This window comes from Leopardus geoffroyi, chromosome A2 (assembly GCF_018350155.1).
Source record: "Leopardus geoffroyi isolate Oge1 chromosome A2, O.geoffroyi_Oge1_pat1.0, whole genome shotgun sequence".
NCBI lineage: Eukaryota > Metazoa > Chordata > Mammalia > Carnivora > Felidae > Leopardus > Leopardus geoffroyi.
This window is the reverse complement of record NC_059331.1, coordinates 21,839,316-21,857,336: the sequence shown is the minus strand read 5'-3', so window position 1 is coordinate 21,857,336 and position 18,021 is coordinate 21,839,316. Positions and strand designations below refer to the sequence as shown.

The following is an 18,021-nucleotide window of genomic DNA, read 5'->3' as shown; positions in this document are numbered from 1 at the left end:
ATACTAAATACAAGAGACCCAACAAAGATGCACTCGCTGCCCTTAGCCTGTAGTCTAAGACACAAGAAAGATCTTAAGGTTTGGTTCACAAACACAAGGCAAAACCATGCATCAAAGCAAAGGGGGAAGAGTTTCAATTCCAAAGTATTCACATTGTCCTTAATATATCTTGAGAACTGTACAGAGCATTACAGTCAACATTAACACGTTTTGGGCCATGCACACATGCATTTTTGAAGCAATTTTCCATCTGAATATTGGTAAATCTATGTAAGAAAAAAATTAATGAATAAGTCATGGGGATGTAATGTACAGCATGATGACTATAGTTAATAATACTATGTTACATATTTGAAAGTAGCTAGGAGAGGGGATCTTGAAAGTTCTTACCACAAGAAAAAAAAATTTGTAACTAGTCATGGTGACAGATGTTAGCTGGACTATTGTGGTAATCATTTTGCAATGTATCCAAATATCAGATTAGTATACCATACACTTGAAACTAATACAATGCTATGTGTCAACTATACCTCAATAAAGTAATAATTTTTTAGGAGAAAAAAAATCACTTAAGTTTCAGGTGTGTCTTTGAATTTTATTCCAAGGGCTTGCATTATCTATTCAAAAAATACATATATTTTTTAAATTAGGGCACAGATTTTTAATTATTTTATTGAAAGTAGGTGGGAGTAAGACTCATTCTCAATGATGAAGAAAGGTAGCCATGGTGTATAGGAAGGGAGCCCTGGGGGAAGGCAGGAGTCTCTGGATTCTAATACCAGATGCCCCCAGACTAGTGTGGAACTGAGCCAGTGATTTCTCCATCCAGCTTCAATTAAATCACCCGTCAAATGAGGATGATCACACCTTCCCTAGCTCACCATTAGACTGTAAAATGAAAGGGAGCCCTTGCCTTTCTTCTCTGGTGAACTCCTACTCACCCTGGAGCACTAATGCAAACATCATCTCCTCCATGAAGCCTTCCTAGACTTTCCTGACCAGATGGAGTGAAATCCTCTGGGTTTCAAGAGCAACATCTCTAGCCTGGTCCCAGTTTCCTTACATTGTCCTACTTGTTTCTCCCGGAGCCAGGAAGTTGTCTTAAACAGTCTTTAAAGCTCCCGAGGGGCTACCAGTGAAAAGGGAAAGGGTTAACATTAGGCAGAGAGAGATAAAGGACCTTCAGGGAGGCAGACTGCAGCTACAAGTGGGAGGCTGAAGAAAAGGCCAGGTTTGGAAGAAAAAAAAAAAAAGGATGAAGGTATTCCAGACCTACCTGGGCTAGGTGCCATGCATGCAGTCTCACAAACTTTCTGATAAGGTCCCAATAAGAAGTCAGGGACAAAATTCTTCAGCAGCTACCCAGCCGGGACACATCTCACTCTTTAGAGCGTTATACTTTCCCTCAAACTATCGCTTCGCTGTTTCCACAAGATTCATTCGACTCCGTGAGACAAAGACCAGCGTCTCTCCGACCCTCCTGTGACACCAGCTCACACCTAAAAGTTCCAGATACTTGCTTAAGGAACAGTGAATGACTGACACGTTTCCTGTCTGCCTTTGTACACGCTTCTCACGTGATACTGCAAAGAATGTAAGACATGAAGTCTCTTCCCATTCACAAATGTAAAATCATAAATACAAATATTACAGGGCTTTTTTTTTAAGTTTATTTATTTTGAGTACGAGTGTGAGTGGGGTAAGGGGGGGGGGGGGGGGGAGAGAGAGAGAGAGAGGAGAGAGAGAGAGAGAGAGAGAGAGAGAGAGAGAGAGTGAGTGCGTCCCAAGCAGGCTCCATGCTGTCAGCCCAGGGCCCCACCGCCATTTCAGGAAACATGAGATCATGACCTGAGCTGAAATCAAGAGTGAGGCTTAACTGAGCCACCCATGCACCCCGGGGTATTTTGTTTGTTTGTTTGTTTTTTCCTTTCAAAAATTCAATTCCATTGGGGTATCTGTTCAATGTAAGAAAAAAAATTTTTTTTTAACAAGTTGAGTGGTGTGAACAGAGCTCCGGAGAGTCTCCGTTGTTTTACTCTTTAGCTAGTACCTGGCTCTTCAAAATGTGTTAAAATGCCCAACAGATGTTTGCTAAAATAATGTATTATCTTTATCTTTTTAAAGCTTTAATCGATATAGGACAAACCCAGGCCTTCGTGCTCTCCTCCCAAGACCGGATGGAAGGAGTTGCATGAGACCAAGACGAGGAAAATGAGCAAAAGTGAATTGCACAAGACATTCCTGTGTAGTTACAGGAGGCTTAGTTTGGCTTTTCTCAAAATTTTCCTACAGAAAAACACCAAATTGCTGGCGATAGTGATCCAGTGAGATCCGAGACCTGGGGCGACTTTCAGGGTACCGCCCTCCCTGCTCCCAGCTTCTCGGTGCTTTCCCCCCACGACCTGTGGAGTGCCACTCAGGCACAGCCGGCTTTTCGTTCCGCGGCCCGGCCTGCGCGTCCTCAAGCGCAGGCTGCCCCCGCGTCGGCCTGCTGCCTCGTCCGGCAGGAGCCCGAAGAAAGCTCGAGGGCAGCCTCGATCCCGCCGACAGGACATTTTAACCCGAGTACAGGATGCGCCTGCGCCCCCGCCGGCAAGCTCGGCCGCCAAAGCCACGCCGTACCCTAGGAGCCTGACGGTCCCGGAACCCGGCGCCCGGGCCGTGGACGCAGCGGAGCATAATAGCTGTTGTACCGCCCCGCCGCGAGGCCCGGAGGAGAAGCGGAAGTTGAGGGTGCTGACGCAGCTGGGGAACCTTGCCTGGATGGCACCATCCTGCCCGCGACTCCGCCCCCGCTGGAGGGGCTCGGCTCCGGAATTCAAGATGGAGTCGCTGAGCCGAGCTGGGCAGGAGATGAGCCTTGCGGCCCTGAAGCAGCACGACCCCTACATCACCAGCATCGCAGACCTCACGGGCCAGGTCGCTCTGTACACCTTCTGCCCCAAGGCCAACCAGTGGGTGAGTGCGGCCAGGCCGCTGAGGTCGCCCGCCCGGCCACCGCCTCTTAAAGGGACCGCGCGGACTGTCCTGGGTTGGGGACGATTCCGGAGGCCAGGGCGGCAGAGGAGAGGCCAGGGACTGGAGAAGAGACAGGCCGGTCCCTGAAAGGTGTCAGGGGCTTCGAGGATTGGGAGAGAGGAGCGAGAGAAGTAGGCCCAAGACGTCCCGAGGGAAAAGCCGATAGAGGGGAGGATTGCAGGAGGATCAGTCCCATGGGGTCGGGTCCGGGGACATGGGCGATCTGCCTTTGCAGATGTGTTGGAGGATGAGAACGGTGGGGTCAGAAAGATACCTGAAAGATTGCGTTTGAAGCTGTGAGGGTTATTAGGTAAAGTACATATACATAATCTATAAACACCCGTGCTCTCCCCCAACAAGCAGGTAAATAAGAGCCCTCTTCATAGAGGTCATTTGGATTTAAAGCTTGAAATCCAATTAGTTTCAATTCTTGGAAGGGAGGTGGTGGGGATAAATCCGGCTTTTATCTAACTGCACTCTGTTTCCAGAGTTTTGGAAAAGATTTCAAGGCACTTAGGAAAAGGGATTCCATGTTAATTGGATTCCCTTGAAACCTTTGGAAAAGAGACCCTGTAAATGTGTTTCGTTCCAGCTGTGCTGCTGGTGATGTCACTTCTGAATGCTCCATTCAGACTAAGTACTTTTTGGCTTTTTTTGCACGGGAGGGGGTCTGAAAAGTTACATTCAATCTGTTCTCTGACTTGTGAACCCCTGTTTAAAAGTAATATAGTTTCCAGTTTTCTAGTAATTGACCCTCAGTAATTTGCTCATTCAGCTTTAGGCTTTACTTTTGTCAAATAATCTGTAAATGTTTGTTGGATTGAATTCATAAATGACTAATGTTCACATTTCAGTAAGAAATGAAATGCTTATACTAACAAAGCTCTGAAATATTATTGGAATATATTCTTTAAGGTATAAAACAGAAACATAGGTTATATTTAATCAATAATTTTGTAAAAATGATTTGACATTTATAAACACTTAATTCAGATGAAGAAAGTGTTCAGAATCCTCTTGCTTTACTTTATCTTCTTTCCTTTACCTCCTGGAAGAGAAGGAGATATGGAAAGTCAAAAAGAACAAAATTATAGAATTTTTTTTTTTAGTGTAGCTGTTTTAGACATTGCCTTAGTTTGAATTGTTCTGAATCATTTTACTTTATTTGGTCTGCATATAAATTTGTGAGCTGTGAATTGCAGACAAATGGTGAAGACTTGGGGGCAGGAACTTATGACTAACAAGCTTTTATTTCTAGTTTTTCACGGATTTTCAGTGTTGTGGAATTTTAATTGTGGAGTCCTGCTTTACATGTGAAATGCAAGCCATAATCTGAATTGAAAAATAAGCTGCCGTTATTCATTCATTTGGATAATGGCACATAGAACATAAGCAAAACTTTTTCTTTGTTATTTTACAATGAGTTGTAACTTCTCACAAACTATGTTGCTTAAATGAACCAAAGATAAAATTAAAACTATCATCAATGTTTTGGGGCACCTGTTAAGCGTCCAGTGGTTTCAGTTCAGGTCATGATCTCGTGGTCTATGAGTTTGAGCCCCGAGTCAGGCTCTGTGCTGACAGCTCAGAGCCTGGAGCCTGCTTCCGATTCTGTGTCTCCCTCTCTCTCTGCTTCTCCCCCGTTTGCTTGCTCTCTCTCTCTCTCTCAAAAATAAATAAACATTAAAAATTTTTTTTTAATTTTAAAAAGAAAAATGTTGCAGATAATAGACATGTTGCTGTATTGAATATTGTGTATACATTAGTATGCATTAATAGCATAGAAAGGTTAAGAAAGAAACTGGTAACAGTAGTTTGTGGAGTAAAAGAGTTACTTGACCTGTTCCAAAGTGAGTAATTTTAAAATCAATAAGCTCATTTTAAACATGAATTATTTCTTCTCCATTAGGACCATTTGGGGCTGAAGTATGGGGGAAAAAAACTAATTGACTCATTGTCTATTATAGGAGAAGACTGATATAGAAGGGACCTTATTTGTATATCGAAGGTAAGCTTTTTAAAAAAATGATACATCTCTATTTTTAATCTAATGGTGAATAGTGTCCTATAAAGTTCAGCGTTGTTGTACATTTGTCTTTGGAACCTTCCTGCTTGTCCCTATTCATCCATTTGTAGCTGTGAGATTCTAACCAAGTTATGTCCCTTCTTTGAGCCTTCCTATGATTCAGAGCTAGTAATGTGTAATTTTAGCTTGAGAGTCATTTAGAAAGCCTGGATTACTCAGTTGCACACTTTATATTTTCAACTTTTCTGAGAGGTCATTATGTAAAATAGGATTGGTTTACAAACTACAGCTTTTGTTTTATTAGGCAACTTTTGTGTCCTAACTGTAACTGACAGGAAAGGATAGTCATGAGTCCTTATTTTTCTGGATCTCCCTTAGGTCTTGCTCTGACTGGGGCAGGTTCCTTCCCATGGTTTCTAAAGCAGAGGGATTCAGCAGGAATTATTACTGACATCTGGTCCTCCCCACCTTTTTGTATTAGGAGTTATCTTTTAAGGATTGCCTTTCTCCATTGATGGTAATTAACAAGAATTTGTCAAATATTCTCTAAATTCTGGTGTATGGCTTTGAGATCTTGTCCAAATACACTGCTTTTTTTTTTCCTTTGTATGTAAGTGCTTTGATATTACATATTAACTATAGCAGCTCTTTAGTCTTTGCCACTTTGTTCCCTGCCCTTCATCTTTCTCCTTTAAAAAAAAAAAAAAAAAAAAAAAAGGCCTTTATCCTTCACCTACTTCATTATTCTTTATTACCTATGTAAATCTCTAGAAACTCATTGTAGTTAGAGCCTCGGTATCTATGATATTTGGAAAGTACTTTCCTGGCCTTACTGTTACAGAATAGTACAGATCCACTGTTTGTAGAAAATATGAAGTTTAGTATAATAAATGATTTGGTTTAATAATATTCATAGAGGATTACACAGTGTTGATCCTAACAAAAGGAAACCAATGAAACTATCTGGGAAATGTGAGAATATTTTATGTGCCTTGGATTAAGGTATGCCACAGTGTCAGAATATCACTTTGCAGAGACCTTAGTCTAGAAGCCTGGATTTGGAGTCAGAAAACCTAAAGCTGAATTCTAGTCACATTATTTGTGTGACTTTGGACAAAAGCCTTAATCATTCTGAGTTTATTTCCTAATCTGTAGAGTAGTATTCTAAAATCTCTCCCATGTACACAGAGAAATGAATGAGAAACTGTGAAATGTTGTATACATGTGAGGAGTGTCTAAAGGGTCATGTACTGACTCACCCTGATAGGAGAACCAAAGACATTTGTTATCATAGGATTCGAGGCATTTTCTGTCTAACTCAGGAGAACTGTGGAAAGACCTGTTTGGTGTAAGAAACAATCATGATTGTTATGGTTGACAGTCTATACTAAAACCAAGTCTGTACCGTATTTAAAATTAGTGATATTTTTGTTGAGCAAATGTTTATTAAACATCTACTGGCTATCTATCTTGGGATACAACTGCAAAAAAACAAGACAAGAACCCTATTTGTGTGGAGTTTACATTCTAGTGGAGAAAGACAGTAAATATAAAAAATAATAAGTGGTATGGGAAAAAAGAGGTGGGCTGGAGGTATTGAACTTGAGAGCTGGCTGGGAACCTGAGAAAGAGTAGTTCTTAGGTAAGTGTCACTGAGAAAGTGGTATTTGAGGAGAAGCTTGCAGGGGGTGAGATAACTAGATTTGGGACGAGTGTTCCAGGCAAGGGTCTTTAGGTAGAAGTGCTCTCCTGTAGGGAAAGTGAAGAGCTCGGTGTGGCTGGAGCAAGAGAACAAGGGAAGAGGCAGAGGAGAGGAAGGCAAGGAGGACACATACCAGCCAAGGCCCTGGTGGCCTTAGCAAGGCCATCAGCCTTCAGTCTGAGGGACTAAGCCCTTGGAAACTTCTGAGAAGAGGAGGGATATGATCTGTCTTAAATTTTTTTTTTACAATTTTAAGTGCTAACAATGTTGTGTAATGCAATAATGTAGTTATTCTTTGAAATGGAAATGAAGTAGATAACATTTCTGTGAATTAAACAGTGACTACAGGGTTGTTTGGTTTTTTTTTTGTTGTTGTTGTTGTTGTTTTTTTGTCAAATCTAAGGTCAGCCTCACCTTACCATGGTTTTACCATTGTGAATCGACTGAATATGCACAATCTGGTTGAACCAGTGAATAAAGATTTGGAATTTCAGCTCCATGAACCATTTCTTCTGTATAGAAATGCAAGCTGTAAGTATATCTGTCTTATTATGGTTCATATGTTTACAATTAAAATTGAGTGACTTTAGTTTCTATCACACTATTTTTGGATTTGCAAGTTAATAATAAAAAACATAATCTATGCTCTTATGGTTATAAATGAGTCTCTTAGTAAGATCAAGCCTTTTAAATTGAGCTTCTAAAATTGAAACAGTATACACTTTTGTATACAGTAACATTTATATTGTTTTAGTTAAATAAACTATTCCATATAATAGCATTACATTATATTCCTATTGTTTGTTTTATGAAAGTAAGTTTCACCCTTTGTTTTGGTTGTGACATTCAATTATTGGCTGTCCATGCCCCTGAACAACAGAAATAGAACTTAGTTTGAGAGATACAGGGACTGATATTTCTGTCCCTAAAGCAAGTACTATCTTTTGCCCTGGGAGTGTTATTTTTCAGTCTGTTTATTGAGTGTCTGCTGGGTCCAAATTCTGGGCCACGAGCTGTTGTACTCACTGTTAATGACACAGTAACCTACGTACGGCAGGAAAGCAGTTAAGTCAGCTGTGACTCAGATGCAAGTGGCAGCTACTCAGTTGTAGAGCGACTTCTAGAGACCTTTCAGGCATTTTACAGACTCCTCAGAATGGTTGCATACAGTCCACAAAGCTCTTTCAAGAAGTAAGATACTAAAAAGTAACCTCAATTCCTGTATTTCAGTATGGGTGTTGAAGATACGAGTGTTTGAGGGCAGAAGAAAGGCAGTTTGTTTGGCACTGAGTGTAGGTAGATCAGACCTGGTTGTGGTAGCAGAGCGACTGTCACTATCATCCAAGGAGATTGCCAGAGAGATGTTACTTCTCACTTAAAAAGGACAAGTTACTCTTTGGATTTCACTTGACTGGGCGGTAACTAGTATTGAAGGAATGTCTTCAGTGTAAAGTAGCTCTGGAAATTAGGCAGCTTTTAATTCCCTGAGTGAGAAAGGATGTTGTTTCAGAAACAGAAGCCCCAAACTCTTCTCCACAGCTCACTTTATGTATCTAAGTGAAATAGAGTCTCTTGATTTTGCAGTGCACCATTTGTCCAGAAAGTTCCTCTCTGAGATTTAACTTCTGGGGACATACTGGAACTAATGTTAACAGCAGAGTTACTTCAGATGGCAACTTTCTTTGTGCTGAACTTTCGATTAAAGGGAAGATTCTGCAGCGAAACACAGATCCAGTTTTTTTGTGTTTTTTTTTAAGGGAAATTGGCTTAATTCTGCTCCTCACTACCTGGAAACTTAATCTAGCTATTGCTTCTAACAAAAGTTTGAAAGTAGTCTGGAAAATTATCAGAGACCCATGGATTTCATAACTATTTAGCATAAGCCTAATGTGAATCATAGTATTTCTTTCACAAGCAAAGGTTCCTGTGGAGTTGAAAGTGCAACATAGCACAAATAGAATTAAATCACGATTAACCAGAATTTCACTAATCAGAGCCTCGGTTATCTGGAAAGGTAGATCAGGCTTTTTTTGTGCACATCTAGCAGATACCTGGAGTACAACCTGATGTCACCATAAAAATGTGCTGTAACTTTAACCCCACTATAGTATCCTAGATTAATTTGTTGTGATGGTAAGAATTTAAATCGTCAGGAGTGTTTATTACGTTAATTAGAATATTCTCAAGCAGAAAGGTACACTAATGCATTTTATTCTAGAAAGATTTTCAACAAGAAGTTGAAACAAAGGTTTCCTTAGTAGAACAGAAAACTCACTTAACCAAAGTTGTCCAATTCCCCAGTTAGTTGAGGCACTGAATTATTTTCTAAGGGCTGTATGGTTTCTGGTATTGCTAATTAGAAATGCAAGAGCACATCAGCTTGTTTTCAGACTAGAGAAAGGCCTGAAAAGGTCAAGTACAACTCTGTGGGTGTATTAGAAACAGTCTACAAGAGGAGCTCGGGGAAGGTATTTAAAGGAACAGCTGTATCAGGGAGAAGTGACAAGGCAGGGTGAAGTGATTCTGGAAGTGTGATGGCCTCTCTTGGGTCTATGTTTTGTCTACCTAGTCTCAAATGTGGAAAATAGTCTTGTCAAGGCTGCAAGCGATTGAGTTGTTAAGGGATTTGTTCTTTAAACAAAAAGTTAATTAGTGTCTGATTGTGTATACAGGTAATTATACCTGATTCTGTGGCTGCTCTTCTGTCATTGTCTTGTGGGAAATATCACTAAAACACTGACCCGTTTCACTCGTTATACCTTCAGATCCAGCTTCTTTCAGTCATGTCCGTTTTTGGAGTTACTAGAAAATTGAGCTCTCATTTTTCCCAGTTCTAAATAAATTGTTTTGTTTTATTTTATTTTTTAGTTTTGATTTATACAACACCCCACCCCCACCCCCACAAGGAAAAGGTAAAATCTTGCAGAGAAAATGCCTACACTAGCCAAGGGCTTAGGTTGGTGATTCTGTTGAATATTCTGGAAGTAGTATATTCTATACTCATCAAAGGGCCTTTTGGCAGTCATGAGACCCCTATGAGGCTGTGGCGAGGGTTGGGAAGACTGCAGATTCTGTAATTGATTAAGCAAAGGTGTAGTTCCTAACACCTTATTTCTGACTTATAGTGAGGAGACAAGAGTCCCAGAGAAGTTAAGAAACTTGCATAAGAGTCGCAAGTTTGTAAGTGACATAGGCAGAATTCAGATCATCAAAGCCCGTGTTCTTTCTGGATGGCTGCAACAATAAAATTACTTAACTTCATCAATCCACGTTCTAGAGCAAGGCTGTCAACTAGAACTCTAATAATGGGAATAATGGAAATGCTCTGTATCCGTCCTATCCCATAGAGCAGCCACCAGCTACCTGTGACTACTGTTGAGCATTCAAAGTGTGGCTGGTGCTACCAAGACATTTTCTTTTCCTTTTTAGTTTATTTAATTTAACCAATTTGCATGTAAGTAATCATATGTGGCTAGCGGCTACCATAATGGACAGAAGAGTTGTAAACCATGAACCCATGCTCCAAACACACCCTTTTGTTGTGCCATATCTGAATTTGGGTTAGATTTTTATGCCTCTCATTTAGTCATTCTTTTTTAAAATTTATAAGTGATTCCTAGATACAAAGGCTGCAGAAGATATCCCTGAGGGTGGCTTTGCCATGGTAACACTCTTTTGGCATGAAATTTAATTTTCGGAAAAGAATTCTATTCTAGGCTTTGCCATTTTCGGGCTGTAACCTTGAATAAATCATGTAAACCACTGATCTGACCTGCTTATCTTAAAAGAGCATCATATACATGAAGGTATTTTGTCAGGCACTTATAAATATAAAATATTATAGACTGTGTCTCCATCTTGGACCCAAGCCAAGTGATCTTTTTAAAAAGTGAAAGAGTTGTAGGGATTTTAATATTATCCAGGTTCTCTTATAACCCAGACCCGTAGTGTCCTTCTTCACATCCCTTCTAACTCGCACCAGGACAAGCTGGAGACTCTGTTTGTCTTTACAGATATTATTTTCAGATGTTATAGGGGCCATTACCAGACAGCCTGAGGTATGATAAGTTGAAAATCTATACATGTTAAAAATGAGAAATATTAGAAAGTACAAATTTTTTAAAGCTCTCAACAGAAGCAGTTCTGGTCAGTGGGTCACAGTGTTCATTTTGATCAGTATACTGGAACGCAAAGCACCCTCCTGTCTAAAACTTGGGATTGAGGTAGGTGTTTTATTTGTGGACACCTCTTCCTAAAAAACACTAATGATAGTTTTTTTTTGTTTGTTTTTTTTTTAGTTTTTTTTAATGTTTATATATTTTTGAGAAAGAGAATGACAGAGCGTGAGCAGGGGAGGGACAAATAGAGGGAGACACAGAATGCAAAGCAGGCTCCAGGCTCTGAGCTGTCAGCACAGAGCCCGACGCGGGGCTCGAACTCACAAATTGTGAGATCATGACCTGAACTGAAGTCAGACGCTTAACCGACTGAGCCACCCAGATGCCCCCAAAACATGATGATAGTTTTAATTTTATTTTTGATTGGTTGAAGAAACATAGTTTTTTTGCTGTGTAAATATGCGTTACTACTGATCTGCAGATCTTCTATTCTCATTTGTAAAGAGAATCCATGTTACCAACTGTATTATAAAACCATTCTTTGGAGACTCTGAACTTCCAGGAGTTCCATGGCAGAGGCACATCAAAGTAAATCTCCTTCAACTCCTGTCCAGCAGTATCATGACAGAAAACCTTCCTCCTACAAACATTTAGAATTGCTGTATAAAATATTAAATGCATAGCTTAGACAAAAAGAGAATAGGGGACATTTCAGTGGCCAGCATCAGAGTGAGAGCTGAGGGCTGAAGTGAGGAGCTTATAAACTGACACTGGCTGCCAGCTGTTAGAGCTTCTTATGCATGGAGCTCTCCTTCAGTAAGGACCCCATTACAGTGACACGGGGCCAGGAGACAAGGCCATGAACTCTCACAGGTGGAGAGGTGGAGCTGAGACACCTTTATATACATACAGCCAGGTCCCCTAATGCGCTACATATTAATGAATCAGAAAGATAGCCCACCAACCAAAGAGGAGGACAAGGCAAGTTTATCTATCTCAGTATGGGCTGTGGTTAGAGGGAAAATGTCTCCCCCTGAAAATTGTGGCCATGAGCCTTCTCTCATACAGGATTTGGGGTTTAGGTTATACCATTCATTTGGTATAATTTCTTACCCAGGCCAAAAACTAACATAAAAATTGATCCTCAGCTGGTGAGTACCCTAGGACACCTGGTAAAAGCAAATGCAAAATTCTTCTAGAGGGACAACCAGATTGCCCAGGGAGCTCATTGATAAGCCTCATGGTGTAAAATTACTAACAAGGAGTAATTATCTACAAGGAGATAATTCACAAGGAGTGTGAATTATCTACAGGGAGATGATTCACAATCAGTGAAAGGTAGAACACAACAAACAGGATTAGCCAAACCTTCCCAGGAACTTTAGTTAATGAAATGATCAGAGACGTTAATGGATGTAAATGTCACATGTATAAAATAGTGACAGGTAGCTTTGAAAAATAACCAAGTCGAATTCCTAGAACTTAAAATTTTAATTATTGAAATAAACTCTGCCTGGACTCAGCAGTTAATTTGTAACAACAGAAAAGAGAATTGAAGAATAGAAAAGGACATCTGAGGGAATTCTCCAGAATTCATCCCAAAAATGGAAAGAAATGGAAAATGGGACCAAGAGCATAGGCTTGGAAAGTCTAGCATGTAACAGAGAAGAATTTCAGAATATAAAATAGGTTTAAGAGAGACAGTATCTGAAGAGATTACAACTAAGAATTTTCTAGAATCCTTGAAAGACATGAACCTCAGATTTAGGCAGTAAAATAAGGCACCAAGCATAGTAAGTAGAAATACACAAAAAGAAGCAACCAAAGGCTACTTGAGACTAATTACTTACAAAGAGCACCAGTTAGACTGACAGCATATTTAGTTGCAGCTTCTGAGTTCAGAAGACAAAGGAATAATGTTTTCAGAGTACTGAGGAAAAAACAACCCACACTTCAGGAGTTCAGGAGAACAAAATAAAGACATTTTTCAACAAAAACGGAACTTTTGCCTCCAGCAGCCCCTTTCTGAAGGTGCTTCTAAAGCAGTGCTGCCTGGTACAATAGCCACTAGCCGCACATGGCTGTTGAGCGCTTGAAATGCTCCTAGTGCAACTGAATTCTGAATTGTATGTAATTTGGTTCAGAAATAAAATTGAGTACAGAAGTAAGAAATGAAGTTTACAAACTATAATGAGCAAAGAAAAGGAGGTGAGTCAAAGTAAGCATGGACTGTATAAAACAGTGAAATGACTGACGTGAGCAGAGGTGCTAAACAGGTGAAGCAGGATGCTGGGGAGGCTCAGTCGGTTAATACCCGACTCTTAATTTTTGGCTCAGGTCATGATCTTGCAGTCATGAGATCAAGCCCACCTTGGGCTCTGCGCAGACAGCAGGAAGCCTACTTGGGATTCTCTCCTCTGTCTCATTCTGCCCCTCCCCTGCTTGTGTGTTTTCTCTCTCTCTCTCTCTCTCTCTCTCTCTCTCAAAATAAATAAATATTTTTTAAAAAGGTGAAGCAAAAATACTAGACACTAATAGCTTAAGGTAAAAGCTCTTCAAACCTAAAGCATCCCACGACTCAAGTAAGAATAGATAAATTGATTAACCATAGACTTAAATCAAGCTGTTTGTGTTCAAATGATTCAGGGTAACCACTGCAAAACAAACAGGATGTCTTTTAAACCAGTGCAAACCAGGATGGGGAAAGAAGTGAATGAACACCACGGGAAATAGAGAGCCCAACATAAAATGACATAAATAAATCAGTAACTAGAACAAAATGTTAAGTGAACTAAACTTGCCAGTTCAAAAAGATTGTAGGACAGGATGAAGATACAGAATTTGTGAGTAAGGCTGTTTTCAAAAAACTTAAAACTCAAAACCTGGAAAGATTGAAAGTAAGGGGATGGAATGCAATCTATCAGGCAACTGTTAACCGAACAGAGCTGCTGCAGCTGTGCTAATCATACCTGATAGACTTCAGGTGAAAAACATCAGGGGCTAAAGTTGCCACATAATGAGAAGAGGAATGAATTACCTAGAAGATAAAACTACCCCATATGGGATATCCCATATCCCATACGTATACCTAGTATATGCCAGAAATACATATCAAATGTTAAAAATCCATAATCATAGGGGGAGATTTTAACAGGCCACCTCAGTAATTGACAGATAAAGCAGATGGTTGTGAGTTACTGAAACAGTACAGTTAAACTTGATCTACCGGGCATATAAAGAACCCTGCCTGCTTCCAGCAATTCGAGAATTTGCATTTTTTTCAAATACATATTAGAATTTTATAAAAATAACCATATGTAGGCCACCCAGCCCAAGAAGTTAAGAAAAAAGAGAAACTGGGTTAAGTTGGAGGAAAATACAGATGAGTAGCAATTAACTGCAGAACAAAGAAATTTCACTAGAAGGATAGAACGAAATCAACAGTAAAAACTCTCCCCCATAACCTGATTGATCCAACAACAACAAAAAGAGTGAGGATGGGGACAGATTGGGCAATATTAGGAATAATCAATATATTTTTTACATATTGCAACTAAATGTAGGGAACACGTTTTTTTTAAAAACAAGAAATCGCTATGAAAAACTTTCTGCCTATATGTTTAAGACTTAGATTGTATGGTTTCTTAGAAGAAGCATAGTATAACAAAACTTATTCAGGAATAAAGAGATCTGAATACACTCAGAAACAATAAAATGTTGGCTCAGTAGTTTAAAATCTTTCCCATCACATCTAAATAAAATGCTAAGAAGAATGTCGTATTCAGTAAGTGGTACGAGGACAGTTACTCTCCATTTAGAGACTGGCCTCTGAAAAAGCAGATATAGGATCTGTACATTTCTGATCTTCTCACAGGACACTTATCTCGACAGTCCACTCTTCTACAGTGAGGAGATCATGATTCTATTACCCACTATTCCTTCAGCAAGCATTTGGGAAGCCCCTGCTACACGCAACTTAGCTTACTATTCTGTTTCTTCTAGAAAACGCTTTCCCTAAGACCAGTGTCAGGAGTCCTTTGATTTCCACTTCCGTGGAAATTTAATTTTGGAATGCCCCAAGACTATTTTCTGTAAACAGGGTCCTGAGCAATTTTTTTCTAATCCAAAATTTGGTATTATATGAATCAACAAAAAAGTAAAAGTAAGCAAAATTAGTTTTTCTCTTTGTTACAGCAAGACAGTCTCCATCGTAACTTGGTTCATCGAAAACATTAAAGTAAAGGTTTGTGGTCCCAATAAGCTCTATAAAGTCAATTCTGGCATTCAGTGATTTCCTTTTGCAAAAACTATTTCGGTATTGTCTTTTACTCTGTTTTTAAACAAACAAGCTGATTATTTAACTCAGACGTACACCTTAATACAGTGATACTTAATGAACATCTGTCATTTACCAAGCACTTTACCAAGCGCTATATATACCATTTCGATTAAAACTATAAGGTACTTTTAAAGAATTTTAGTTATTTTTTTAATCCTTAGGTTCTGTTGCATTTTCTTAGAAAAATTATAAGCAAGAAGTCATTAAATTGTGTTAGAACTCTACCTTTCTGAAAGGGTCAGGATTCTTAATGAAATATGTTACTATATCAATCCCAGTGCTATGACTATTACTCCTAAAACAGCTCTGTTAATTAATGGTAAAACTTAATGATTTAAAATCTGTGATTAGAAATACCAGCTATAAATTTTAATGATTAGGCTAGTACTAGTGAAAATCTGATCCACCAGAGACTGTGGAGGAATTTACATGTTTAGGGTTTTTTCCTGGTCATTTTTAGCGGCAACACTGATCCATTAATTAGAAGAAATACACAGTCTAGATTTTGTCTTCTCAGACCTAACTTTATTCCTTCCTTAGACCAATGTATGATGGTGGTTTTAGCCAAAAAAAAAAAAAAAAAGATTATTTTACTTTATGTGTATGTTAGACTTTGCATTTTTTTTACTGAAAGATAAACAAGGACAGTTATTCACGTTTCCTGCATCCAACACCTCAGGGCATGGATCTCCCACTGAATGACACTTTTCATTTTTTTTAATGTTTTCTATAATCCAAAAGCACTTTTGGAAAAATGAGCAAAGTATGTTGCCCTGTAACCTGCGTAACGACAACAAATCACTGTAACAAGCAAGTGAAAATAAAAACGTTATTGCTATTGAATATTTTTAAGAACTTACCTCCAAAAGTCTGTGAGAAGTACCTCTTTGTTTCCGCTTCACTTACAACTTTTCCTTTGTATCGGGCATCAGTCTCTTGATAGAGAGCATTTTTAATTAAAATTAGATCACTAGAAAAGGCAGGGAGATTCATTTCCATAGTGTTGAAAATACAGCTGCCAAATGGAAAGTTTTAGTAGAAGAAACACTGTAATGTGTACTTTTTTTTTTTTTTTTTTTTTGGTCTCTGCTTGCCCTTTCTCAGTTCAAGGGCAAGACTCAGAACAGTAGAGATGGTAGGTGGCTCCTGGCATTTGCACAGATCTTCAGACTCCAAGCACAGTGCAGGAAATGTCCTTGCAAGAGAAGTTTACAATTTGTCAGGTCAAAAAATGTGACTTCTACCTCCAGACTGAAAGAGGAATTTATAAACAATTCTAAAAGCTCCACAGTCCATTCCCTGTGATCTTTGAATGCAGCACAGTGCTTCTCGAGCAGCCTGAAGAAAGGCAGGCGGTGTTCGCCATCTGCAGCAGCAGTGCTGTGGTTGGTGTGATTCCGTAATCAGTGGAGGAGAAAGGACCTGTGGCAAGTGCATTAATCTGGCCTTCTGGACAAAGATAAGGAAAGAGCCTTGCTGTTGCCACGTTAGTAGATTGAGGAGGTAGAAACACCATGAAAACATAGAGTGTAACTGAGACCCCAAGGCTGACCTGGCGACGCTGTCAGGTCAGACATTTCAAATGTCTCTATTGCTCTGTCTGTTGCAGCCACTGTTTGGTGTTCTAATAGAGCCTGTAGTGTTCCAGTGGAGTCTCTAGTAGGGCCTCTGCCAAGTACCTTCTGGTTAACTTTGTAAGTCTGTGAACATTTCAGAATTTCCAAAGCAGATTCATTTAGTGTATCTCACTAAGTACTGGCTTTTTTCCCCCCTAAAGTAGAGTTGTCAGGTAAAATGCAATTTTATCTTTGTTTTTTATTGTGGTATTACCATAATTATAAATATTTTAAAAGTTAACCATGCATGCACCATTTATCTCCTTTAGATAATTAATAGTTTCTCTTCTGAGAACTCGCAAAGAAAAGCAACAATTACTTATAGCTAAGTGGCAGAAATGTGTTCTTTATATGTATGTATACAGGTTTTCACCTCTTGTTTACAAAGTGAAGTTCATTGTGGAGGTAAAAATTGAAACGGGTGCCTGGGTGGGTCAGTCGGTTGGGCGTCTGACTTCAGGTCAGGTCGGGTCATGATCTCACAGCTCGTGAGTTCTAGCCCTACGTTGGGCTCTCTGCTGACAGCTCAGAGCCTGGAGCTTGCTTTGAATTCTGTGGCTCCCTTGCGCTCTGCCCCTCCCCCGGTCGTGCTGCCTTTCTTTCTCTCTCTCTCTCCCTCCCTCCATCTCTCTCTCTCTCTCTCTCTCTCTCAAAAGTTAAAAAAAAAAAAATTTGAAGCAGAGTAACCACTAGAAGATTTGAAGCCACTCTGGAGTAGGCAGAATAAACCTCAAGACTGAGGTTCAGTCCCCTGGAGGGTCCAGGCAGATCTGAGCTACTTACAAAGTCACTACTTCCAGGGATGCTCAGCATTTTTTTTTTTTTTTTAAACAGAAAGGCATGGGATAAGCATTTGCTACCATTTAAAAATGACATTTTAGGGGCGCCTGGGTGGCGCGGTCGGTTAAGCGTCCGACTTCAGCCAGGTCACGATCTCGCGGTCCGTGAGTTCGAGCCCCGCGTCAGGCTCTGGGCTGATGGCTCAGAGCCTGGAGCCTGTTTCCGATTCTGTGTCTCCCTCTCTCTCTGCCCCTCCCCCGTTCATGCTCTGTCTCTCTCTGTTCCAAAAATAAAATAAAATAAAATAAAATGTTGAAAAAAATAAATAAATAAAAATGACATTTTACACAGGCACCTGGATTTCTACCTTTCCTTCTTATGACAAAGTGGCTGTATAGCCATACAGCACCTGCATCCCTATA

The 18,021-nt window shown here is 39.8% G+C and overlaps 1 protein-coding gene across 2 annotated transcripts in view; it reads left to right on the top strand.

The window, feature by feature from the left end:
- Positions 1-2,720: 2,720 nt before the first annotated feature.
- Positions 2,721-18,021, top strand: part of DCP1A (decapping mRNA 1A) — a 58,143-nt gene continuing 42,842 nt past the window's right edge. The window contains exons 1-3 of one of the 2 annotated variants that reach the window (XM_045493178.1): positions 2,721-2,958; positions 4,986-5,026; positions 7,150-7,277. In XM_045493178.1, the coding sequence (XP_045349134.1) occupies positions 2,764-2,958; positions 4,986-5,026; positions 7,150-7,277 (364 nt within the window). In that variant the 5' untranslated portion in view covers positions 2,721-2,763. Of the gene's footprint in view, positions 2,959-4,985; positions 5,027-7,149; positions 7,278-18,021 lie in introns of those variants that run through there. The other variant, XM_045493179.1, reaches the window with a different exon arrangement.